At 37.3% G+C, this 27,411-nt stretch overlaps 3 protein-coding genes and 1 long non-coding RNA gene across 5 annotated transcripts; 1 reads left to right on the top strand and 3 right to left on the bottom strand.

The window, feature by feature from the left end:
* Positions 1-1,681: 1,681 nt before the first annotated feature.
* Positions 1,682-7,137, bottom strand: LOC116728274 (heterogeneous nuclear ribonucleoprotein A/B-like). The gene is made up of 9 exons (XM_032576238.1): positions 7,006-7,137; positions 4,999-5,182; positions 4,721-4,889; positions 4,460-4,618; positions 4,214-4,345; positions 4,028-4,130; positions 3,104-3,247; positions 2,614-2,704; positions 1,682-2,390 (listed from the first exon to the last, which is right to left on the bottom strand). Exons 2-8 carry the CDS (start codon positions 5,154-5,156, stop codon positions 2,634-2,636), a joined length of 936 nt encoding a protein of 311 aa, XP_032432129.1. The 5' UTR covers positions 5,157-5,182; positions 7,006-7,137; the 3' UTR covers positions 1,682-2,390; positions 2,614-2,633.
* Positions 3,254-22,181, top strand: LOC116728277 (uncharacterized). The gene is made up of 3 exons (XR_004340973.1): positions 3,254-3,410; positions 3,527-3,529; positions 22,169-22,181. It is a non-coding gene; the product is annotated as an uncharacterized LOC116728277 (long non-coding RNA).
* Positions 9,122-11,690, bottom strand: btg4 (B-cell translocation gene 4). The gene is made up of 4 exons (XM_032576239.1): positions 11,147-11,690; positions 10,126-10,263; positions 9,734-9,998; positions 9,122-9,581 (listed from the first exon to the last, which is right to left on the bottom strand). The coding sequence occupies exons 1-4, from the start codon at positions 11,317-11,319 to the stop codon at positions 9,378-9,380; spliced, it is 780 nt and encodes a 259-aa protein (XP_032432130.1). The 5' UTR covers positions 11,320-11,690; the 3' UTR covers positions 9,122-9,377.
* Positions 12,338-25,827, bottom strand: slc25a14 (solute carrier family 25 member 14). 2 transcript variants are annotated; one of them, XM_032576236.1, is made up of 9 exons: positions 25,640-25,827; positions 24,994-25,098; positions 23,283-23,421; positions 22,004-22,098; positions 20,028-20,113; positions 19,653-19,748; positions 18,863-18,987; positions 18,573-18,786; positions 12,338-16,802 (listed from the first exon to the last, which is right to left on the bottom strand). In XM_032576236.1, exons 2-9 carry the CDS (start codon positions 25,055-25,057, stop codon positions 16,761-16,763), a joined length of 861 nt encoding a protein of 286 aa, XP_032432127.1. In that variant the 5' UTR covers positions 25,058-25,098; positions 25,640-25,827; the 3' UTR covers positions 12,338-16,760. The 2 variants fall into 2 exon arrangements, with proteins under 2 accessions (XP_032432127.1, XP_032432126.1); XM_032576235.1 differs by lacking the exon at positions 25,640-25,827 and having other exon boundaries at positions 24,994-25,238.
* Positions 25,828-27,411: the final 1,584 nt, after the last annotated feature.

Consider the following 27,411-nt stretch of genomic DNA (forward strand, 5'->3'; position numbering starts at 1 on the left):
CTTTCAACTGGACCTCAAGCAACATTGATCCTGTGCCTCTCCTCTCTTTCTCCAGACTCTCTTTGGAACCTTGACTTCCAAAGGAAATGCAAAATGTACTTTTATCAAAGAACATAACTTTGGACCACTCAGCAGCAATCCAGTCCTGTTTGTCTTTAGCCCAGGCAAGATGTGACAGCTGAAACCCATGTCTTGTATATATCTGTCCATCAGTGATGTGCCGTGAGGTGCAAAGCTGGTGAGGCACAGACTTAATCATAATCAGATATCGAAGACATAATCGAATCTGTTCTCTGCCGTTTCTGATCGCTTCTCAGCACATGAAACACGTTACACCGTTGGTGACAAAAAACACTGTACATTATATACATAAGCTAAATTATGGAAAATCAGTTCATATATTAAATGTTTAACCATTTCATTGGCGACGTACAGACAGGGGGAGCATGCTCCCATCGAATGGCGGCCAGGGCAGTTAGTGAGAGGTTGCGCAATCCCAGGTGAGGCTCAGCTCGCTGCTGCCTCACAGGCTGCACTTCTGAGCATTTGAAAGGGAAAATGCAAAAATTCTGCGATTTTGAAGAAAAAGTCATCAAAATTGGCTAAGCTAAATAAAAAAATTAATACTTTACAGTACAAACCCCAGGGTGACAATAGCAATATAAATAATTTTATATTTTTCCATTATGACAGGTGAGGCTCTGCCTCGCTTGCCTCCCCTGACCGTACGTCCCTGTTCATGGTGGTTCTTGAAGCACCAGCTCCAGACCACTTTTTGAGAATCTCTCCATATTTTTGAATGGATTTAGTTTCACAATTCTCAGGATGTGGTAATCCCTATTGCTTGCCCACTTCTTTTGTTCCTACCACAACTTTCCCTATCCCTCACCTTTCTTGTGTTGGACACAGAGCTTTGTGCAGTCAACTTCTTTAGCAATGACCTTTTGTGCCTTGTCCACTTGTGCTAGGTGTCAACGGTCATCTTTTGGACACCTGTCAAGTCAGCAGTCATGATTATGTTGCCTACAGAACTGGATTGGGAGACAATTTAGAGACCTTTGCAGGTGTTTTTAGCCAATTAGTCTGGCACCAGGGGTTTTCAATATTAAAACTTACAGAATATTCTAATTTTCTGATACTAAATTTGGAGTTTTCATTCTTCAGTAATAAACCTAAAAAGAAAAACAATTGAAATATACCAGTCTGTATTGTAATGAATAAATACAAGTTTCACTTTTTGAATGGAATTACTGATTTAAGTCAACTTTTTCCTGATATTCTAATTTTATGACCAGCACCTGCATATTTCCCGTCACCAGCCCACCATGTTGTAATGCTTTTGAAAAGAACTGAATTTCCACAGCGAACTTCTTGGCATGACCTTTGGTGTTTTTCCGTTTAATTGTGAAGTGTCTGCTGGACGAATGTCCACCAGGTGGCGACACATCTATAGTAAAACTAGTTATTTCCAGGATACTGAATTTGGAGTTCCCATAAGTTGTAAGCCACTAACGGAAGTAAACTGCAGAAACACACTAATTTATACACAACTGGACATTTTGGACCCTTCAGGTTTTTAAAATACTTATAAACTGGTGCTTTGTGGAACTAGACTCCGGAAATTCAAACTTAAGCCAGTTATATTTAACAGTAACATTAAAACAACAAAATAGAACAGAGATTTTACCAAATGTGAATGTTTATTACTAATAAAGGCCAGCGACACTGGCTGAGAAGACTACACTGGCAAGATTAAATCTGTCCAAAAAAGAAAAAACAAAAAACAGGGGGACAATCTAAAATCAGCGGTACTTAAATACTCTAAACAGAAACACCCACATTACGTCCTACACAGCTGTAGGCCTTCACACGTCAGCCTCACTCAAATGGTTTTCACGTATTCAGACAAACTTCACAAGCCCTCCAAATAAAAAAAAAAAGAAACAAACTCAACTTAAACCCCATTTTGATTCAACAAACCTGCAAGCGTCAGAACAAAAAGAAAAAAAATTTACTGAAAACTGGTTTTATTTGTCAAAAAAGCTCCTTTACAGCGCAACGATTTTATACTGTAAAGCCAGCACACATGTAAAATACAACCCTTACAATACATTAGAATCAAAACAGGTACCAAAAAGTACAGTAAAAATTACACTTCCAGTGGAAATGTGGAGGGGGAAAAATAAAATTTAAAGAAAATAAAAAAAACACACCAAAGGGAAAAGCAAAACTTAAAAAAAAAAAGTCTAAAGAAAAAAACAAAAAAAAAAAAAAAACATGGAAAAGTTACATTTCAGATGTTTTCTGTACAAATGGTCTTCTGTCATAAAAGAGGTCTTAGTGAACCCAGTGTGTCCGTCCTGCCGTCGGTGTTACTGGATCACTGGAGTCTTAAGGAACACAAAAAGTTTAAGTTAAGCTTAAATCTGAAAGAAGTGCAAAAACATTACTCATTACCAGAAAAACCCAGAATAACCAAATAAACATCTGTAACACAGCAAATCCTGTTCATCTGAGCCCACTGTCCGGGTTGAGCTGCTGATTAAAGAACTGCCGTTTTGATTCTAAAGAACTTCACTTATGTAACGGATGTGAATGTGTTGGTCAGCATACCTTCCCCCACCAAGTGATCATCAGTACGGCTTGTAGCTGGTCTGGTGTGCCCCCCGCCTCGGGGTTTTACCGTAGCTGGCATTCCCCTGGTCTGTCATGGAGACAAAACAGGAAAGTCAGACACTTTGGCAGGAAGTTTCTTCACTGTCTCCTAAATATAAACAAAGGACACGGACGAATGACCATCTTTAAATGGTCACCATTTAATCCCTGCAAACCGAACTGAGACCAATTGGGAGGGAAAACAGGATGGCAAATGGAAATATATAAAATCACACCAAGTGGTGAAGAAAACAACTCCAAATACGGCTGAAATGAAATTCCCAGCATCTTTAAGTGTTTTTTGATCATTTCAACACTTCAAAAGACTTGAACACTTCACCCACTACTGGGACCATCAAGTCATTAGATATAAAATACTCTCAAAGCCACAGAAATCACCAAAATAATCTGAAGACTGATGAAACGAGTTCATTGACTTATCACTTACTGTAGTCATATCCGGTGCCGTATCCATAGTAACCAGAAGAGTAGTCGTAATTGCCGTAGCCACTGTATCCACCGTAGCCGTAGCCTTGACCGCCATATCCCTGGTAGTAGTTTCCGTAGCCCTGGTTCCAATTCTGGCTCTGACCTGAGACAACAGTTGATCTTGTTCAGACCGAATACAAAGCAAAGGACGGCCTCCCTGGCCTAAGACTGGTATGCAATGATGTGCTTCACTTTGGACAATCACTAGTACTCACAATAACTGAGAAACAAGAGCAACTATGACTAAAACCTAAAAGTAACAAATTGTCTCTGATTGCAAGGGTTGCCAAATTTTTCCATGCCATGGAATCCCAAAGAGCATTAACGCTTGGCTGAGGACCCCATTTCAAATCAAAATTTGTAGCGAAACATCAACTTTTAGAATGTTTTTTTTATTGACTAGTGAATAATTATTACATTTATTTAGAATAACTACTGTTTCACACCTTCTGATTCTAGATGGCCATGAGTTCTATGGCAGAAAGGTTTATTAGATAATATGTCTATTACCAGATAATACAATTTTTCATTACAATTCCCTCCGTTATAATATGTAATACTTCATACTAATCACATCAAGTTTTACATCATCCCCACCGTTCTTATGGTGCTTGCATCAGAGTACGTTCCTTTGCCCTTTTTCATTATCAAACATTTCTATTTCTTGCTTGTTACACTAGCTTGTGGAGCAAAGTAGCTTGATTACTTTTACAGCCAATTTGAAAATGAGCATCAGGAATAACATTTAAATCAATAAAAAAAAATAAAATAAAGGTTTTTCCTCATCTTCCCTCCAACTTTGAGGCCTCTACATCGCCCCCCGGTGGCACACATTTGAAAAACACTACTCTAATGTATTTGAAACAGCAGCTCTGTCGTTTACCTCCACGGCCCCTTCCTCCCCGGCCTCCATATCCTCCTCCACGTCCCGTCCCGTACTGCTGCTGCTGGTACACCTCCTTCGGCTGGGCGATCTTCAGCTCACACTGTGGAGGAAATGAAATCCGCGTCTTGACCTGAGGCCATCCAGCTTTGAGAAGGCAAAGAAAAAGTGAAAGAGCGTACGCACCCTGCCACCTTCGATGGTGTGGTATTTCTTCTCCAGACACTTCTTAACGCTGGCTTCATCTTTATACGTGATGAAAATGAAGCCCCTCCTTTTCTTGGATTTGGGGTCAATGGGCAACTCAATGGTCTCAATCTAGGAGAACATCACAATATAAATGATGCAAACTTCAAGTGCAAGTTTACATAAAAAGAAGGTTTGCTAAAAACCTGTTTCACGACTTTCTCTACTATTCAACTGGACACCAACCTCTCCAAAAGCGCCAAAGTATTCCCTGATGGCCTCCTCGGTTGCTTCAGGATTCAATCCCCCAACAAAGATCTTCTTAGCAGGCTCTTTCTTCATCGCCATCGCCCTTTTAGGGTCGATCTGACGTCCGTCAAGTCTGTGTTCTTTCTGTTCCAGCACCTACAGAAACAAAAAGGTATCATCAGTGTCTCCAAGAAAGCCAACTGACATCTCAGGAATGTGTTTTGCTGTTGCAAGGAAGAACAATCAAATGAGGCTCACTTTGTCCACACTGGCAGAGTCTTTAAAGAGCACAAAGCCGAAGCCTCGGGACCGGCCAGTGTTGGAGTCCATTTTGATGGTGCAGTCTGAGACCTCCCCAAACTTGCTGAAGTAATCCTTCAGGTCTTTTTTACTTGTGTCCCAGCTGAGGCCACCAACAAACATTTTTCTGCAAACCGAAGACACAAAACACTTCCATCTCTCTTCTAAACAAAGACAAAACTTCTTCACTTAATCCCAGCATACACTGGAGTTAGCATGACTGTCTAAACTCTTACCCAGCATCCTCTTCTCCTTTGCTGGCGTCGATCTTGCCACCGTCTGTGCCGCTGTCCTGGCTGTCGTCGCCCCCCATCAGCTCCTGCTCGGCTCCATTCTGGTCCTCGTCTCCGTTCTGTTCCGATGTCTCCATGAGCAGATTCTCTGCGTCTGCCATTCTGAAATTGGTTTCTGTTCAAGAGACTGAGTACACACAAGCACAAAGTTCAAAGTATGAGGACCATCACTTGAAATGTTGAACAGGCCTAACATTACAGCTTTTTTTTTTTTAAAGTAGAAAAATGGCGAGATGCTAATAAATTTGGCCGTTTAAGGCCAAGGAGCAAATATTTATGCCTTCTAAAAAAATGCCCCCAAAGGAGCACATAACTTTATATTTTTAGTGAAAGACGCAGCTCTTCAGTGCGTTTCAGATTCATGCAGTTATGTGAATACTTTTTTTTCCCTAGAGAAAATATGAAACCATGGTTACTGCAACTGATAAATATTAATCCTAGGGAGTATATGATGAAACAAAAAGAGTGCTGTAATGTTTATATGGCGAATTAGTTCTTCAAATCAAGTTCCCTCCAAAATACTCAACCTTGCTTGTGTTTCGGTATTTTAATAAAATTGACAAACATCACACAAGCTGTGGGAAAAAAAACATTACACTGGTATATGCAACATTCAATAAATCGCGAGCCATGATAAATCTGTTTAATTTTATTTTAATTAAATCACAAGGCACCACTTTCTGGGAGCATACATTTCATTTGGCTTATTTCATGAGTCCAAATATGTTGTTCACTCTGCACCTATGTATACATTTAAGGCAAGTATTTATAACAATTTTCTTTCCCAGGACCAATAAAATGCCTTGTGTATAAATAATTGGATTTTTTAAAGTACGCCACTATATTACAGACTATACTATTTTTGTCTACCACATCTGAGAGTTCCAAGGCATTTGCTCCAGAAATTTCACTGTGTTGCAACATTGATTGATGCATGCTGCCCTTAAAAACTAAAGAACTTCACTGCTTTTGTCCTTCAGCTGTCTGAAAACTGGCAAATTTTGATAAATTAAAAGCATATGCCATTTTAATTAATATAGAAAATCACCATAAATGAATAGGTACTCTGCTTTCCTACCCCAACTCAGACCTTCAAAACTATAACTGTATAATTTTGGATTGAATAGTTTTATAATCACATCACTTGAACGTGTCAAACAGGGCCTGAAAGATTTTTAATAAACTAAAGTTTCCTAATAAACTAACTTCCACTAAAAAAAAAAAATTATAAATTTCTTGGTACTTGCAAACAGATATGAAGTCCAAGCTCCAAAATGAATAGAGGTCTTCTTTCTGCTTTTTCACAAATTGAACTAGAATTTCGCAAACAGAAATGAATAATTTAAGTGATCCCAACTATGAAAGGCCTCCTTTGGCAGTATGGCAGAAAGATTACACGTTCCTTATGATCGTTCATCTGCCAAGATTCATTCATTTCTACAGAGGACTGCACAACACAAAAGTAAACATGAGTAAATTATGAAAAAAAGAGAGACGTGTGCATCTCTGAGGGTCCATAAAACGACAATATATAAACAAAAAGATAACGAGCGCCGCGAGTCTCCATGTTGTTGAGCTTTTGAGCGGACCGCGCTTTGCCTCGTACCCGCTCGGGACGGATAGAAGGCCTCACTTGCAGCTAATCACTAAGGAGCCCGTTAAATTACTAATAACGAATAGTCGGGGAGTATACACCAATAAACAAGAGCTAAAGCATACGCATGTGTTGCTTAGTAGCGTGGGAACATGGAAGGGAGCGTTTCATTCATCGCTTTAAATAATCGCGTTCATGACCATTAGCTCCTTCAGCTAACTAAATGCTAACATCAAGACACGCCGCAAAATAACCCTCCCCTCTCAGAACAGACGCACACAGAATAACGCCTAAATAAAACTGAACCACCTCACTAAGGTTTAAGTGAGCTAATAACAACAGAACCCGCTGCTTACTTTGCGTGAATAAACCGGGGGGTCGCCGACTCACAGCTCAAAATGGACACTCCAAATTCGCCGCTAACTCGTGGCAAAATATATACGACCGGATGTGAGCAAGCAGTAGGGAAGCGCGGAAAGACGATGTCTGTGATTGGACAAGGTCTTGCGTTTAGTAATCAAAACTCTTACTCTATTGGCTGAGAAGGTGAAGGCTGTGACAAAAGGCATAGTCACCAGCCGAATGTTCTTTCTCTGTTAGCATTGCTTTTCACGCTGCTGTTTCTGTTTTAGATATATCACCGCATACATATGAGAGTAGCCGCCGCATCGGCTTCTTTGCCCACGATACATGAGCAACTCCGCCATATTGTGAGTGGCAAAGTTTCCGAAACAGGATTTCTGAACAAAAGAAACACTCAATTTTATGTACAACTAATTTTTGATATGTATTTTTGTATGTTTGTTTTTGTAAAATTTAGTTGGATAAAACAAAAATAACATTTATTGTCCCTCAGTGGGAACATTCGGTTGTACCGGCAGCAAAGTGTCAGGCAAGTCAAAGCATCTAAATTTACACAAAAATAAAAAAAGAAAATAGAATGAAGGATGACATAGTGTACCGTAAGAGCTAAGGTACAGCACAAAACAATACTAAACAGCTATTAAAATGCATACTCTGATTCAAAGAAATGTGCAACTGAGTATTATAAACTAAAACATGTATGAAACGTGCCTGTGTATTTGTGCATAAAACAAGACTATTTACAAAAACTAAAGAACAGCAAACAACAGGGCTGTGCAAATAACAGCAGGAATGTTAATCAAAATGAGGAAAACTACACACTAAAGAGCAGGGATGTGAACATTTCTGAGTATAAGCCTAATTGTGATAAAATATTCCAGTTCCAATTGCTGGGAGGAAGGATCTATAATTACACTGCTTTGTGCACAAAGGATTCAGCACTGAAGGAGCTCTCCAATTCAGCAATAGGTTCATGCATGGGACTGACTGTCCAACAGGGGCTCCCACCACCTGTGGTCTGCACTGGGTTGAGGGGGCATCTTAGGACTGGCCTTCCCGATTAGCTTAACTGCTTCCTCTCAGCTTTAGATAAGCTGCTGCTCCCACATACTACACTATAGAAGCCAGCTGATGTCTCTATAGAGTCAAAAAGGGCCTCCAGGAGCCCCCATCCACTTCAAAGGACCTCACTCAGTCAACAGGTAGTGTCTACTCCGACCTTTTCTCTAAAGAGCATCAGTGTTATGACTCCAGCTGTTTATTTTTCAGGTGAACACCCAGGTACTCCGAAGAGTAGCAATACCGGTTACCATTGAGAAAATATATCTTCAAAACAAAACTTAAATCGACCTCATCTCAAAAACAGCAACCCACTTAATTCAGATTTGTAATAAAACTGCATTATTCATCTACATTATGCAACCACAGTAGAATTATTGTGTCCATCTAGTTGACACCTCTTACTAAAAGGGAATGAAAAGCAGAGAAAAAATACAAATTGATAAGGCAATTTAACATTTGGTCACAAACAGGAAAACTAATAAAGGCACAACAGGCAAAATGGGAACATGGGATTAATATGCAAATTGGATATGCTGGAAGTTTATTGCTTCAAAAAGACAAATGCAGCTTCATACTTTACCATCTGGATGCAAATTAATCTGCTAGAAGACCAAAGGTGAAAGTTGTTCAAGTCTGAATAAGTTGCCTGCTTAGTTCCCAAATCTGCAAACAATTCAAATAAAACATTTCATTTGGACTTACAGTATCTTGACTGCATAATTTATATCATGCACACTATATGTAAACTATCTGGTATTCAGTGCAAAAACCTGGGACAGACACCAAAGGAGGCAAGTTGCTCATCTGCCATGAGTGGAATCACACATTACAAGATGCAGTCATAAGGTTTTCAGTAGAAATCTTGAAGTTTGCCATTTTCCTGTGGTGCAGTTGGGGCTTTGAGGTGGTCGTTGGTGCTAATTTAAGTGTCAAATACCTTATCTGGATTCAAAGTATCTTAAGTTCACATTCATACAGGCATCACCCACACCAAGTCATACCATACTAAGTTGTTAAATGAAGGGGGGAAAAAAAAGACAATTGGCAGATGATGCAGGAATAAATTTATTTTTCAATGACAGTTCATTCTCACTTTATTCACACTTGATTTAACCTCAGTTAAAAACACATAGAATTACATTAAAATAGCACAGTACGTTTCATAAAAACCTGCTTAAACAGCAATACTTTAAACTATCAATTTAAACCAATTCAAATAAACTAATTTAAAGATTCAAACACTATGAAAAAGTCTAGTCTTAAAGCAATACATTAAGTACTAAGGGAAGAGCCACAGCCAACTTCAAGATCGAGATTTGGAGACCCAGTGGTACTTGTCGACACGGGGCCCCGCAAAAGTAAACGTGGTCCGATTGGATTTAAAGCCTTTCTGGTTGGAGAACTGAGACGGTGGACATCCAGTGGAGGAAGAGAAAGACTCTCCAGGGAAACCCTTCCTCTTTTCTCTCAGCCAGGTCTGTGAAGCTCCTGGAGAGAACTCGCTTAACTGTAAAAAAAGAAGGGTACAACAGTTATTAGAGTCTAAAACATTTCAGAAAGACTCTTAAAATTACAAGGAAAGTTCTTAATGTTGAGGTTAAATAAAGAAATGGACAATTTAAGAGTTTTGGACAATATTGTAGCTTCATGTGGGCAAACCCGGTAAATGCTGTTGGGGTTGATGACAGTTGGGATGGTTTTAGGCTCGAGGCCTGTGGAAGGGCAGGGGCCTGATGGACGGCGGCAGCTACTGTTGCTACTCGTGCTGTTGTCCACATCTTTGTCTTCTTCATCAGAAGAACTTCCCGACTGGATGTCGAGGCTTGCTCGCTCCACAGCCTCATGGATGCGTCGGGAAAATTCACCATCGCGCCGATAGCTGTCCAACACTGAGACGCAGAATGGAGTGCTACGTTCACCGTACCTTCGAAAGAAAACAAAAGCAGATGGAGAAAGTTCCTTAAACACATTGACTCCAGTGGTTATTTTGGCAGTCTTTAACTCTGCAATGCCATTTATCACCAACTCATCTGGCTCTCAGGTAAACAGACCTGCAAGAAACCTCTCCAGGGTCGACCCACACTGTGATCTCCAGGGGCAGCCCCAGGTCTTCGTACCGCACTGCGCTCCACTCACAGGCCTGCTGCAACACCGGGTCCTGCAGCTGGACACGGTTCATACGAAGACACCTGAAACCAGATTGCAATGACAAAATTAGAATCAGAATGTCTTTGTCACAGAAGCACAGTTTCATTTCAGTACAGTTCATTCAAAGAGGAGAAACTGCATAAGACTGGGGAAGACAGGTGTTAAAGGCTGCAATTCAGTTTAGTAACTGCATTTACTTTACTCAAAAGGCTTACCATAACCAGTATATTACTAACCCAAACAAAAACTTAGTTCACACCATACCTCTAAATTTAACTAATAACCACCACTACATTACAATCAGAACGTGGCCCCATAAGGCCCAGTGGGCTTCAGTAGGTAAGTGAATGTGCCAGAGAAGGTCCAAGAAGAACAGTTAAACAAGTTCACAACACAATTTTCAATCAAGAGTACCAAGTTATAGAAGGCAAGAGTTCTCATTTTGACTCTCATTTATTGCTCTGTCACATAAGACAGCATATGACAGCAGTAAATTGAGCTTTTGGGTTCAGCTATTTTTGGGAGCCGTTTTTACCTAGAAAAAACTCTGAAAATATAATATACAGTTAGAAATTGGTCACTTTTCATACCTGGGTGTCCCTCCAAAAGAAAATTGCTAGCATATTGAGGTTATTGAGAATCACTTATTTTCTTTACCTAGTCTAGATGAAGGATAGCTCAAACAAACTTTTGGACAAAGCATCTCACTTACTTGTAGGTGAACATTTATCACCATAAGTGCAGCAGACAACCTAAAGGTTGAGGTTAACACATGGCCTCAGTCATAAGGAAATAGTAATTCCTGTAGAGCATCATCCAGTAGAGTAGTTCAAGCAGCAACTTTTAACTTTAAACCTGTTACACATCTTGGAGTCGTTACCTTGAGCCCAGCAGTGTATCGCAACGAGCTCCCAGGGGCCTCACCTGTAGGCCTGTCCTTTGGTGGGCACGCTTGGGTGCCAGTGATTCTTGTAATTCTCAAACAGAGCCGAGGTGAGGGCGGCAGCAAAACGCTCCCTGCTGTCGTTATCCAGACAGCCGTATCTTTTTACCAGCCGAGTAGTAAAAAACACAGCGGCAGCAATTTCCTCTTTCATGGCTTACACACTCTACTTTCCAGCGCAAAACACAGAAGCTATTCAGCTAAATAAGAATAAAAAACAAACTCAGATCATAAAAAGACTTGTACAATAAGTCTGCTTTTAAAGAAATAGAAATATAAAATTAACCAGACAGAGACAACGCAAGCAGATGTATTTGCGGCTAAAATTTCATTAAGCTCTCTGGATGGGCTACAAAATCTAAAAAACATAAATCGCAACAAACTTAATGAGTCAAAAGCAGCAAGATATCAGCCTCAACACTTTACAAAAAAAAAAAAAAGCTTCTCCCTCCACTGCTTCTCAGGGTTCATTAAAAACACAGCTCACCTGTGTGACAATCAGACACACCTGAACCTGGTCGGTTTGATGACCTCAACAAGCGCTAAAATAATAAAGCCTTCAATGCGTCACTTTAGTGCTGAAATGTCGCAGCTGTTTTACACTTAAAAGACACTCATTGTTTTTGGAATAAAGCATGCCTACACAGTCAGAGCATGTCCTTTATTTAGTAAATATAAATAACATTAAACCAAAGTGGCAAAAAAAAATTCACATAAAACTTTCAATATTAACATTCATCAAGTGAAAAGTGAGAATACAGACAACAATGATACAAGAAAATAATCATGGGCAGTGAAATATTTGTATTTTTTTCCCAAGCAGACTGATTTATTGGTTTATTACCTTCTCTGCTAAATAATTTGAACATTTGAAAGGAAATGCATCAGCAAGTTCGCAGAAGAAACACAGGCCTCCTTTCAGATTGATTTATTGGTTTGCAAATTTTTAACTCATTGCAAATATGAAATGCCCTTAAATGCAATAACTAATACGTCTGTGTATTTGCAAATAGATCAGTGTAATACTATTAAAATAAAAAAATCCTATATGAGAGAAGTCACAAGTCAGAAGAGAAACTGGATGTTTATATTTGAAAATGTTCCCCCCAAATCTGCCAAAATCAAACTTTAACAAAAAATATATGCTCCACACATTTCCATAAAAAAGTGAATTCACAACTATTTAACCAGTTTATTATGAGTAAAAACAAAGCATGTATGAGGCTATCTCCACACAATAGGCCTTTATTAGGCTTCACACAGAAGATAGCAGATCTCAAGTATTTACAGAGAGGAAAATATCCCAGTGCATATTAAACAGAAACATTCAAGACTGATGAAAAGCTGAAACTTTCTCCAAATAATATGAAGTTAAACTTTTTAACTTTTTCAGGATCTTGAAACAGCCAAATCTTTCATCAAGATAAATTCAGGACAATTTATCTGTAAGAGAGCCTTCTAGGACCTCTAGTGGTCACGTTTTTAAATGCAATGCTAACACTGCGACACAGTTTAGAGAGAAAACATCCATCCTTCACTGAGATGTGATAAGGATGGATGTTTAGAATTAAAACTTCACAGACTATTTTCTGATTAGTGCAAGTTTGTTCAATCAGAGAAGTGTTCAACTACTGACCGTAAAATCACAACATCATTCCTCATGCAGAATATTGCCAAAGAATGGGACTTTTTCATTTTGTATCAAATACACCATCTGAATGCAAACGATTATTATTGCACAAGTTCAGCTGCTGGAATATCCAACTTTTGATGGTACCAAAAAGCATGCCACAGACTGAACATCAAGACCTCACCAGCTTTTATAAATATGGCCTAACACCCAAACCCACCATGTAAATATAGCTCTACACAAAGAATGGTACATTTTTTTCTTTCTTATTTTGATGACGGCATTGGAAATTTTGAATGAAGACTTATAATAGCTGAACAGATAATTGTATTACCATGGCCAACACAATGTAAATGGTGTCTTGCTGTCTAAATAAAAAGACAAAAATATACTCAAGATCAAATTCTCTATGGTGATTTTAGAAACAAACTTTAAGAAGATTTAGACCTCAGTTTGTTTCACAAACACTGTTTTGTGCATATTAAAGGAACAGTCTCTTCAAAGAACATTAAATTTGACCAAAAACAAAGCTATTGGAAGATGATTCAACTTTTTTCCCCAATTGAATATTTTCATATAGATAATTATAACAGAGAACCAACTCCTTTTCAGTCACACATCAAAACAGTTTTCATTTATATTCTCAACATTGTGCAAATGAGCTAATAGCTACATGCTGTGATGGAAAAACTGATTACTTTAATGAGATGAATCTGTTTTCCCATTCCAAAAGACACAATGACTGGTTCTCTTAATGCTTTTCGGAATATACAGATTTGAACTAATTGCTGATACCTGAAATGTTGACAAAAACAAACCTTTGGCCCGAAAACCAATCAGAAACAATGAAAACCTTTGCAATGAGTACTAAAACTTGGTGATGAGAACCTTTTTAACATCTGGCTTGTTTGTTTTATGCACAGAACAAAGTGACTTTAGGGGCTTCTTTGTTTTTGTGTAAATCAAAATGTTGCCAATGTTAAACCCAAAATTTCTCATGATCTGAACTGTTAAAAAAGAAAAGAAAAACAAACACCAAATAATATCTTATTTTCCTAAAGAAGTGATTTGTCTTCTTCTACGTTTTCTTCATTTTGAGTTTTCTTGCAACCAATCAACCAATCACAACACTCCTCCTTCAATCCATGCATTGCTGCAGCAGCAAACATTCAGCAACTTTTCAAGCAGATGATAAAAGCGATAATTAAAGGCATTAACTGATTAAGTAGGGGATACAATGTGCTGAAACCGGAGAGCCTTCAGAAGAACATGAGGGAGAAACATGTTTCAAACTTTAGCTTAAGTCAACAAAAACCTACAAGCTCACAGCAGAATCTTTTCTGTAAACTTTCAAACTGAAACAGATGCTGTAGCACCTTTGAAATTAACCAGTCATATTAGAAATAATCTTATGAGGCTGTATTGCAGGGGTTTGAAATTTGTGACAACAGATCATATTGCATGTCATAATGCAGTAAGTTCCTCATCTGTACTTTGGAGACATTGATATGCCTCCTGAATAGTATGGGGCCTTTGTATGTACTTTCTTTTCTCTTATTTTATTGATTGTTTTTTTCTTTTTAATGTGATTTGGACTTCAATCCTGAAATAATATCAATCTATCTATTTATATTTAGATTAGAGAAAAATCTAGAAATCTTAATTCCAATCACTTGATTTACTTTTTCTCCAGTTTGTACCCACGAGTTGATATTATACAGAATACTACTTCCACATTCTAACTATGAATAATGTCAAACCAATGTACAAAAATCACAGCACAAGTTTGTTTGTTCTTAGTAGTGTTTTTGATTGTGGAGAGGAGTAGTTTAAAAAAATTCTTATTTAACTTTTATTTTTTTATTTAAGAACAATTGAAGAGTTATACCCTATTTCCATTTAATTTGGTCCTGATTCCCATTAATGCTAGTTGTCTGCTGACCTCTGATCAAAGAAAATTGAAATGTCCATTTGCTGGTAGATCTTATATACTGGAGTCACATGGCTGCATTTCCTTACAGTGGACTATGAGTGGAACAGACAATTATTCCAAATCGGTTTTCAGGACAAACCCCCCCCAAAAAGGTGTGAATTTATCAAGAGGTAATTATTTTTTAAACAAGCCTTAAATATGTTTAGATGTAATTGTAAATTTTTCTTTTGGATTAAAATAATTGATTCAGAATGTGATTTTGATTTCTGTAAAAAAAAAAATGTTATTAATCTAGAGTTAAAACAATGAGCTGCTGATCTCGACGTCATTTTCCAGGATGATTCATTTTCTGTCGACTGAACAAAGAGCGTGAAAACGTTTCTCTAGGAAAGTCAGAACAAACTAGTAGCAGTTGGGATCTTACTTATTAAATTATAGTGGGGATTAAAGAAAAATATATAAAAAAAGACAGAAACCGGAAGACAGTCACTGTTTACTCCATAAATGCAGAGGAAACATGAGTCAGGTGCTTATTCCCATTAAAACCATACGAACAGCACAGACATTTTTGTGGTTTTGAAACCTTTTAAAAACTTTTTTGTGGGTTATCAGCCTCGGCCAGAACAGAAATGACTGAAAGGCATTTTACATTTTCACAAACAAAAAGCAAATACGAAACAAATCTTATTATTAAGAAGCAATAATAACAAATAATGGCAAATAATAACATGTCCACAAACCCAAGAAGATTTCTAAACACTAAACACCCAGCTTTAAATATAACTCATATTCAAGTAAAATCCACACCTCTAGCTTTTAAAAGAAACATAAATAACATTTGACATTTAAACATGTTTGGTGATGCGGAATGTGAATATTTAGGTGTAATGTCTTTAGACCTATGCAACACATTAAATATAAGTTAGTTTAAAATTTAATTTGGTCTTCTTAATGCATGCAAAGAGTCTTATTTGGATGTGTTGCAACGGAGCAGCTCCAGAGAAATGTAACAGCGCCTAAAAGAATCCATGGTGCACCATGGCACTGTGGACATAATACTTTGTTTGGCACAAAGTAAAAAACTGAATGTACAGCTGATTTACAGGAAGTACATTCACCTTTAATGGGTGGATGAGACTGTACAGACATTTACATTATATACCCTATCAGGACAGAAATGATCAACCAGTTCCCTGTTGCTGTCTCAGAACGGAGGTGAACAAATTCAAAGGAATATGTCATTCTGAGGCAAAATAAGAAAACAACTTCATTAAAATTAGCAGCTCTGTAAAATAAAGTATAAATATAAATAACAATGCAAATGTGTCACTTCTTTTCTCTTTGGAGACTTTGGTTCAGTTGGGATTTTAACAGCATATTTTATTCACCAAAATCTTCCTATAGACGGATTTTCTAACTCTTTTCACATAAAAACAGATGTTTTCATGTTTGTTATTACTTCCTTTCAGTCAGGACATCTGCTTTACCTCCAGCCTGTAACAGTAAGCCTGTCATTTGTTCAGTTTTTCTATAAAGCATAAAGCATCGTGGCTTTAAAAAGAATCTTTTCATTATCCCTGTGCCGCCGTGTGAAGCTACTGTATGTGCACTCAGATCAGACGTTCCAGTGTTCGACTCATCTTATGATGTTGGACAAATAAAAGAGAAGTCAGTTCAGTAGATAAACACACAAACATGCAGGAAACCTGAGTGCATGATGAGGATAACAATATTTTTTTATTAGTTTGTGACTCGAGCGACCTATTTTATTCAGTCTCCCTTCTTTGCCAGCTCTCCACACACTTAGCTGCCTGAGGAGTATCCAACGTGACGGCATGGAACTAAAATGGCACGAAAACAAAAACGGTGACGGTAAAAAAAATATTTACACCAGTGCAGTGTGAGGTTCTGTCTTATTTACAGAGAGTCGGGGCTTGCTGGTGCACATAAACTCCTATCTGCTGCTCTGTTCAAACTCCACTTATCTCTGGGAATGTCCAGCAGACCAGCGCGGTCCCACGTGCGGCCCGCGTTAAAACGGGAGCGTCTTCAGCTGCTCGAACGTGATGAAGAACTGGATCGGTTGCTAAGGAAAAGCTCAGGAGTTTGCATGAAGGAGAAGCTTACTGGGAGTCAGATGACGACAATTCACCTTTCATTTTACTAGCAAATAGAAGATTGACATTCAAACACAGGCTGGCAGTGACAAACCTGAACAGAAAGGGACTGAGTATGATCTGTGATGCTGTTGGCCTATTAAAGTTCCACAGGCCTCTGGAATCTTCTTAAGAGTGCATGGCACCATGGACATAAACTCAAGGTTTTGTTTGCATTGCTAGATCTTGTAAAATCAAAAAAAGTTTTTTTTTAAATTTAAGTTTAACAGCTAACAAGATCAAAAAGTGACAATAAACATATTGGTTTCCATATTTGTATGACATTTTACTATATTCATTAATTTCACAATCATATGTCAATATTTGCAGCCACTGTTTATTTTCTCCAAGTCACAAAACAGTTAATTGAGTATGTTGGTGTTCATTATTGCAATAAATAGTATGTTCTTTCTAATTTTGTTAACAACGTTAAAGTGGAAAGAATAATTATTGTCCTTAAAAAATTTTGTGGATGATTTTAAAAAATTGTGCGAAGAGAAAAAAATCAAATAGTCTTCTCTAGGGATGGCAAAACTTGCAAAAGTATGGGAGGATTACATTCTCCACTGAATAAATGTCTTTAAAGTAAAGATTACATTTTCTACGCTATTCAAATTAACTTATTTTGATCCTCAATAGATTTACTTTTAGACAAACTGCAGGAAGTGTTAGCAGGTAAGTGTTAGATCTAAAGCAGCGTTCCCTAACCCTAACCCATTTAACAAACAATCCTGGACCACCTGACCTGAAATTGCCCCCGCAACAATACAACTTAAAATATATTGCAACCTGAAATGAAAATATTAGTCTCTTAACTCACTTATTGTTGTTTTCTTTGTTCATCTTTGTGAGAAGAGTGGTGCTGTTAGGAAAATGTGACTGGCCACAACAAAGCCATGAACACATCTACTTGGCATTTTGAGTTAACTGATTCTGAAAGTGTCTAAGCTTTCCAAAGATGTCAAACACATGGAAATAAAAAAGAAGTTTACAACCAAATGTTGTGTGCATTAGTAACATTTAGGGTTATTTGTTATTTAGAAGCACTATTAAAAAAAATAGACTTGAGTTGCTTTAGCAGAAACAAAAAATCCTTTTCTGCACCATTAAATATAAAATAATCCACCCATTTTTGTCAATTGTATTTACTAATTGTATTTAATTAATTTAATTATTTTAAACTAAATAAAAATAACAATAGCTTTAGATGTGTAAGCAGCGCATCATAAGCAAGCAAAGTAAAAAAAACAAAACAAAGAACAGTTCTGACTAACAGAGACCGCTCACCACAAAGAGACATTCAAAGGAACGTTCAATCGCTAGTGAATGGCACATCAACACTTTCAGCAGCTATGACTTGGCTTTCTCTAAGTAGTCCTGGAGTTGTTTTCTTCCCATCGGTATCAGAAGCTTTTGTTTTGGGTGACTTGGTTTTAAGCTTTCCATTTTAAGTTTTCCATTATTATTTTTAAACACATTCCTTTGGTAAGCTAGCTGTAGCGTCGCACTTTGAGCTAACCTCACGGCAAGTAAACTGTCGTTTGCATGCAGTACCTAACGGACCACCAGTGGGCGCCCGCGGACTACCAGTGGTCCAGGGACCACAGTTTGAGTAAGACTGGTCTAAACTATTGTCTTTTTTTGTTTCTTCACTGAAATAGGTTTTTCTGGGTGCTTTTAAAGGATACAATTATATTCCAAGGCCCCAGTCGCAGCCAGTTTGGCCAGAATCCCTTATAAAGAGCAAAGAATCCCTCGTTACTCCAAGTCTGCATCACTCCATCCAGCGTTCCTTTGTACATGGGGCTTCCAGACACAACCCGCTGGTTCATCATGCGAGTCCGAACCACATCCACAGGGTTGGAGGCGATGGCCCCGGCCAGGCCACAGGTAAAACTGGACCTGTGGAAAACATGTTGAAAGTGATTATTACCGTACACAAAAACCAAGAGAAATTTGCTATAAAGAAGAGACTGACATGAAATGTGTCAGGATGGTGTCTCCCACGAGGCCAGAGTGAAGGAGGTGCTTCTTTGTGACGTCATAGAAAGGAAGTTCCACTCCGACCACAATGGCCGCCCGCTGGGCAGTGGGGATAACACCCTGAAAACAAAGAAGAAGAACAAAGTCTGACTTTGGCTTTATGACGGAACAACTCTGAATAAACTGCCTAGAAGTTTGTCAATATTTTCCAAAAATATTTCTACAACTGAAAGTCAAAAATTATGCAAATAAGATATTTTCTTCCTTATCTTTAGGCCTGGGGTTAGACTGGATATGGTTATGTATTTCTGAGTTGAGGTCATACATACCATGTCTTTCAAAAGTATTCATACCTCTTCCAGTTCTTTTTTTTTGTCTTGTTAAAACCGCAAACTTCAAAGTAGCTGTTGCTATTTTGCAGACTAGCATAAGTGCTGCCAGGGTGAGTATGGAGAACCAGAATTTCCCAACAGTCAAGTTAGTTCGAAAGGCTAATAAATAGATTCATAAACACGAAAACAAAAGATATCATATTATAATTTTAGTATGTATTAGTTTTAAAAAAAACCCATGACATTGGTTATAGTTTGTCCCCTTTAATTACCGTTTTTATTTATTTCAGTTCACAAAAATGTTTCTTCAATTTCAGTTCTGGTTATTTCATTAGTTTTATTTAACTATATTGACCTTGCCTCTGAACCCAGTCGTCCCTGAACCCAATAAAACGTTCCACAGCAGCATTATTCCAAACATAATGGTCACAGAAGCATCCAGACAGAACCCACCCTCCACAGCCCTCTGGTGCCCTCGGTCTGGTAGATGTTGATGAAGTTGGACATCATGCTGCCCTGCAGCAGGCTGCCCTGCGCTTGCATTCTTATCTGGAATGAAAACAATTATGGAAAGTTAGAATTTTTTTAAAGATTCTCATAAATGTATGTTTAGGAACTGATTTATATGTCTACCACTACTACAGCCAGCTGTTGACTTAATGAGAAATGTTGAGTTTCTCCTTATTAGTGACGTCAGAATGACGTCATCTGCCTGAGTGCAACAGCCCTGGAAGAACACCAACCCATTTCCATGCCAACGTACCAGCAAAGCTGCTTTTATGTGTTGGCAAACAGACCCATCGGACTAATGTTACCATTAGCAATCACCTTGAGGACGTCAGTGGGGTTGGCCAGAACGGAGGACATCACTCCGGATACGACCCCACAGAAGATGTTGATGATCAATGTCTCATCTGTGAACCGAAGCACAATCAGAAGTCACCACAGATGTTAAGTCATAATGGAAATATCCATGTTTTAAAAGTCTGACCTGATGATTCTGATTTTGCTTGTTTAGGAAAAAAGGTTTTTATTTACATAACATAACCAGATCCAAGTATAAGGACTTGTTATTTTCACATCTGGATCTTATCTGAAATCAATAAAGGTTTTACATGGAAATATGTGACGTCCAATCGCTAGTGAACGTCACGCCCAAATGTTTGTACGTTTAAAATTAAATGCAAAGAAACATATTAACTGTTTTATGAAGGTTAGCTGCCCTAATTGCAAATATAAACTCCTAATAAAGACCGTTTAAAATCTCCATTGCTATATTGTCCTCGTTTTAAAATGGAGAAGCCTTGTTGGAGAGCGAGTGCTGCGACTCATTTTGAATTTACGCCAAATACAATTAAATTGCCAAATAATGACCTTTTGAAAGTTGTTTTTACACATTTTGACTTCACATTTGTTCTAAAAATAATCTGAATCAACTAAAAACAGATGCTTAAAGAAGCTGCACAAAAATAAGAGTGTGGAAATTGGCCACAATATTCTGAACAACAAATCTTTAGACATAACACAAATAGTTAGAATTTATGGTCTAATTCTAGTTCAAGGCTGCTTAAGTAAGGTCAACACAGTGCATTTACTGAAGAGCTTTCTAGTGAAAAAAATACAGTTTATCAGAATTATACTCAATAAAATGAGTACAGGCCTTCAGTCTTCCCTTCTTGCTTCAGATTGAGGAAAATCACGATTAAAATAAAGATAAAAAGTGAATTGAGTCAGTGCAAATTAAATTTAAAATAACTGCTTGGAGCTGAAATGTTTGTAGCTCTGCAGTTTCTGAACTTTACTCGGAAACTGCACTGCAGTCGATGATGGCAAAGAGACACTGGGGAGAAGAGAATGTTGTTGGCAACGGCAGGTAGCAGTGGCAGATAAAGCAGAAACCAATCAGTAGGAAAAAGTCATATAATGAATCATGAAGAGAGGGGGAAAAAAACCCAAAGAGCAGCCATAAACATCCTGACAGTCTGAAAAACATCATGGCGCCGCTTATTTACACATAAGTGAAGCTAAATGTGATTTGGATGTCAACCAAAGTCATTTTATGTACACACTGGAGATAAAGCAATCACTCAAGTACTTCAATCTCTTTATCAAACCCTCAAAATACTTGTATTTTTTTTTTAAATATATCAGTCATATTTTTCTTCTGAGCTCACAAACATAATCCCTGTCTGTAACAAAGAAATATATAATTCTGTTACAATTTTATCATATTTATCTTTGGTATCAGAGACAGTCAGAGGAAATCTGACCTCTAATTATTAGTACACTTCTTCTTTTGTAAAACATTTCCTCAAAATCTATTTTTCTGAAACTTGTTTCCCTCTTATTTAGCTTGCAAATTACTGAAGTCAGGTTATTATATTGACTCTGCGTCAAATAATCATAAAGGAAAGTTTTAAGGAGTTCTCCTCATTCTTTGTTTAAATGAAGTTGACTCCATTGAGGCTGTGAGAATAACTCTATTAAGCAGGGGTGTAAATACTACAATAAGCTCCCAACATAAGATTTTAATAAGACATAAAAAAGTGAAGTGAAACTTGTTTGATTTTTCTTCTGCGAATAGAAGTTTTTACATCTACACAAAAAAGATTTGGTTAAGACCAAAGCATAACTAATGCTATTTTAGTCTAGCTGTGTGTCTGCAAAACTATATAAACAATTCATAACTTTGAAATCCAAGCTTAGAGGATTTTTTGAAACATTGGAAGTGGTTTCAAACTAATAGTTTATCCAACTAAAAGATGGAAGAATGCATACTTAGCAAAAAATATACAAACACTTACCTTCTGGGTGAGTGACGAACATCCTCTTCAGAGAGTTGTACGTTCCTATTTTGATTGTACCGTAGGAAGCTTGTCTCAGAAGAGCCGGGGAAATCCTGTGCAGAGCGGTAAAATAAAATTTGTCAGTTGAAGTCAACAATTTTATCATTTTATATGCAAGACCAGGAGAGAAACATGTGGGTCTAAGTGAAAAGTCTGCATTTGGATCAGTGGACCAATCAACCCTGAACTGAACTAGTATGGTGTAAATACATTGTAACACCATGTCTGAAAGGTCAAAGTAAGAAATATCAACAAATCTTGAAAGCGATAGAAAAAAACTAGAAGAAATGTAAAAAATAATAATAATTAATTAGTGGTCCATAAAAATTTTGAAATACAGTACTCTAATATCTGATGACTGGATTCAACAAAATGATAATTCAACCAGACGTTTCTAGTAAGGTCAGATTAAAATTATTCACATCAATAACTAAAATCTCCTCCAGGAAAGCAGTTGGAGCTTTTTTTACTTTGTTTTAGGAGTTGTGGACCCCAATATTAGAGAAGCAAACAATCAATCACCCGGAAACGGTAATTTGAATTCTTTTTTCCATGTTTGGCAGGTGAAAATTGGATTAGTATCCCTAATACTAATGCACCAACACTAAGAACTCCCCTCTTTCAGTGAACTATATCAGTAGTTCCTTTTTCTAAGTTTAGGGAAAAGCCCAAATATCAGGAGTATATTTTTGATGCATAAATGGGAAAAATCTTGTAATTCCTTCACTTTTACTACTACTGCTGCTTGTACTGAAGACCCTGCAAAACTGCCTTATCTGGTTTGTGTTATAGATCACAAATCTGTTTTACTGCTTCTAGTAGGAAAAATCTCCTGAAATATTCCCAGGTGTCCCAACATCACTGAATAGTAGAAGACTCAGAAACAAATCAGTGTTGGTTAACTAGCTATAAGGAGCAGTGATAATAAACTACTAGTGATGATCAAATCTTCATTTAAAAACAACAGAATAACACCTTTAATGTTAATGAGCTGGGTTTCATGTTAAATATCTAAACTACTGAGAGATGTGATAGAACATGGAAGGTCTCTAATTTTCTATCTAATTTTGCAAAAACGTAAAGAAACATTTGGTGTTATCCGTAACTGAATCTAATATATTCCTAAAAGAAATTGTGAGCTATCTGCTTATTTGAAGTTTATTATTATTCTTAACCGGAAAATAAAAGAGGAAATCAAAAATCAAGAACAAAATGTGAGCAAGACACAGCGGCATACCCAGAGTAGAGCGCCAAGATTCCCTCCTCCTTGCCGATCCTGAGGAAAGCGTGGAACATGCCCCGGTAGCGCACCTCCATGTACTGGCACTGACCCTGGACCTGTAGCCGGGTCTTAGCCAAGTCCACAGGAAATGTACCTGAAGATGGAAAATAACAGATTAAAATGACGATGAATTTTGAGAGGGATGTTAGCCCCAAATCTTTATTGGGATTTTATGTGACAGTCCAATACAAAGTAGCACACAATGGTGATTTTTCTACAAGTGAAATTTATAAAATTATGGCCCAGTGTAAATACTTTTATAGAACCACGTCTGCTGAAGTTCGGGCTGTAAAGTCTGGATTCTGGGATTTTGTTCAATCTTTTTTTGAAAAAATAGCTTTACCTCAGTCAGGTTAGACAGTTTATGTAATCATCAGTTTTCCCAAGTCTTTTCATGGAAATTTCAATTGGATTTTGGTAAAACTTTGATTGGTCCATTCTATCTTCATTTAGCAGGTGTTTTTTACTCAGACTAATCCATCTTTCCATGTACTCTGATCAGCTTCTACTGAATGATGTTTCACTACTAGGATGGTTTATTCAATGTTAGCTACATTTACACTTAGACTAACTCTGTCACTTAATTATGTGACTGCTGAAGGTCTGTGGTTGCACTGGATATTATGTATTGATATCAGTGTAAAAGCAGCTACAAACAATATCTTATCATAACAAGATATTGTTTAGTTTCCACTCCGCAATCCAACACAGCTTTAAATTGCATTAAAATGTGTGGTTTTAATGTAGAAAACTTCAAGAAGTGTGGATACTTTTGCAGGGCATTGTATATTCTGTTATTAATTATACACAACATTAATTTACAGTCTAATACCTACATCGTTTACAACTTTTATAAATATTTATGTTACTGAAATAATCAGTATTAGGATGATAGATTTAATACATATACAGCTCTGGAAAAAATTACTAAACCCCATTGAAAACCTTATGGTTCTTCCACCAAATACAGATTCCTTTACTCTTCCTGAGTTAAAACATTAGTATTGTTATTTCTAAGTTAATATGAACTTGTTATCTTTGCATTATTTGGGGGTCTGAAAGCACCGCATCTTTTCCCTTATTTTGACCATTTCTCATTTTCTGCAAATACTTAATTTTTGCTTGGAATTTCAGAGTCATGTCAGATGTTCATAGAATAAAATAACAATGTTATACCTATTACATACACCTATTAAGAGTGCTAAACATCTATTAAACATATACCTATTAAGAGTAAAATCAGAGAAACTGACCATTTTAAGTGGTCTCTTAATTTTTTCCAGAGCTGTATATTTGTACAGGAATAATTTTCCGGTTTAGCTAGAGGCTAGCTCTGACTAAAACCTGCTGATATCACATGGAAGATGCAAATTGAGGCTAACTGCCATTCTGCTGTATCTTTGACTTTGTGAACTGTGCACATTATCTATTCTAGACTTATTTATTAGGTTTATGGCCTTTAAATCTATTTAGCAGAATCCACCAGCTTCCCTCTGAAACCAGAGTCATCATCACTCTGCAGGTGCTGCTGCACAATTTGTCAGCAAATTTCAGAAGCTGGTAACAATTTATACATAAATCTGAAACAAATTAGTAGTTACTGCCCTTTGGATTTACATTGAAATAGACTGAAGCGAGTGTCTGTGTGTATTGGTGCATCAAGTACCGAATTCTGCGACAATCGAGGCTATTCCTCCGTAGATGAATGGCTTCCAGTTTAAGTTGATCATCTCTGTGTCGGCGGCGGCCGCTTCCACCTGCTGCAGCCCGGCTAAAAACAAAAAAAGGCCCAGACAGAGGTCAACGCAATGCTGCAGCCTCTGACAGCACAGCATGTCGACAAACATTGAGCTCTGGTGATGCTACAGATCAACAAGGTTCCTCAGCATCAGCATCCCACCATACTGCGCCGGAAAGAGACAGCGAATACAGTCTAGGGAGTCTCCTATCTTTGGCTCGGGTTCCTATTGGCTGAGAGTTAAAGCAGTCAAGCGGTTCAGTGATTCTATTGGCTGTTTGATTAGACATAGTTGAATCAGTTGAGTGACAGCAAGCGTCACGAGCGAAGTTATTCAATAATAATGCAAATAAACACAACTGAAGTTTCAATTGCTTACACTTTTAGGTCTTCGAATAAAATTTAAATAAAATAAAATAGTGTTTCTGAACTATATTCATTACATGGAAGGTCTCCGGTTCCCTGAAGCTTAAGCAGATGGCTGTTATTATTATTAGACTAACGGCCATTCAGCTAACACTTCGAGTTTACCGGCTGGCAGTTAGGCAGCACTTTGAGCCAAAATGTCCCCTACCTGTTGCGTCGAAAAAAAAATCCCCAAACCACGGGACTATTTGTCTTTGTTTCCCATAGCTCAATGAAGTCCCGTGCAGTGACTTTACCAAAGTACAAGCAGGAAACTTCTCATCTACTGTTAGCTACCCATTTGAGCTAGTGTAAAGGTCCAAATGATTGAAGCTCAACTTCCGTTTATACTTTCAAAATAAACTCTTTCCCCCGGAAAACAGGAACTGAGTCAAGACGATAGTTTTAAAACAGCATTTTCCTGGTTAAATAAAGGAATGAAAAGTGAGGCGCACCACGAGGTTCTCTCTTCTGTCTGTAGTGTGTCGAGATGTATTTCCTAAGTAGTGAAAGTCTAACAGTATTAAAACCTTGAGTGAAACAAAGCTAAAATAACAGTGACCACCAGTTCAAGTTGTTTATTTTCACTCATGTAAGTTTGTATTTCATGAAATCAGTGACACAAACAGCAGGGTACTGCATCTATTTGAAACACAGACACAGCATTATCTTGCTTTTATTTCATCAGCAGTCGACTCATTTGTTATATAGAAAAGTCCATTTAATTTATTTATTTACTTTGCAATTTATAATGCTTTCCATTCACTCATTCCATGCAAGTGTGTTAAAATTTACATCACTACAACATGTTTTTCCCAAGATTTTGCTTCCTAAAATGACATTCAGATAAACAGCTTGAAATGATCCACCATCTTATATTTTCACACTTCTTTGCAAAATCACAAGTCCAACTAAAAAAAGAAATCAGCTCTTCTCTTAACGCAATGTCAAACTCACTGAATAGCTGTTTTTGGTTAACGGCTGTAATTAATTAGTCTATAAGGAATGCAAAATACCATCTAGTCTGGAGTGCTAGTACAAAATCCACATCTTAGGAAAGGCATGTTAATGCTGCCCATTGAAACTGATGTTGGTTATTGTTTCACTCAACAATGTAACTGCTGTTTAGATTTTCTAGCACAAAACGGAAAAGTGTTTCAGGGACCTGTTGCTCATCTGTTAGCTCCCATAAGCAGCTAAACAGTATAAATAGTAATAGTTATGGAGGTCATGTTTAAACATTATGAACCATCTAAATTTGTGTCAGTTAGCCTTTTTTTCATCAGACTTGTTTTACCTACTTTCTTCTGACTTTCTTATAGCTTTTCTTTCTAACTTACATATAATCCTTCTTATTATCAATTATAATTTCTTCTTCACCATCTTAGATCTCGTCTTTCTGACTCACCAAATTAGTTTCACATGATAAATTTAGTCTATTATCACAAACCTACTGACATAATATCTGCTGTTTTTTGCTATAATGTTGAAAAAAATAATTACTTTAGATTTAAATGATAAAGAACTTAGTTGGAGGCCTGAAGTTTTGGTTCAGTTCTCATCCAAACACCCCGTTTCAAAAGTAACTTTACTTTTCACTGGAATTTTTTTTTCACCTTTTCACAGGTATTTTAAGTATGTAGTTTAGAATTAGACTTTCAAAAATTTAAATTGTAAATGCTGTATATTATAAATATAATTTATGGTACACATTAGAGATGTCAAAAAGATTATACATTGCAATTAAGTAGATAAAGTAACAATGTAACTCATCAAAACTTGACAAAACTGAAACCTCTTCACAAACAACATGGGTTAGATGTAAGGAATGTGTCCTCCTGAAGCCAAGAAATAATGAGTTTTTGTCTGCATAAATCAGACCTTAGTGATTAATGTTATAGAAAAACTGAAAATGTACAAATACTTTCATAGGAATCTGTA

Source organism: Xiphophorus hellerii, chromosome 11 (assembly GCF_003331165.1).
Source record: "Xiphophorus hellerii strain 12219 chromosome 11, Xiphophorus_hellerii-4.1, whole genome shotgun sequence".
Taxonomy (NCBI): Eukaryota; Metazoa; Chordata; class Actinopteri; order Cyprinodontiformes; family Poeciliidae; genus Xiphophorus; species Xiphophorus hellerii.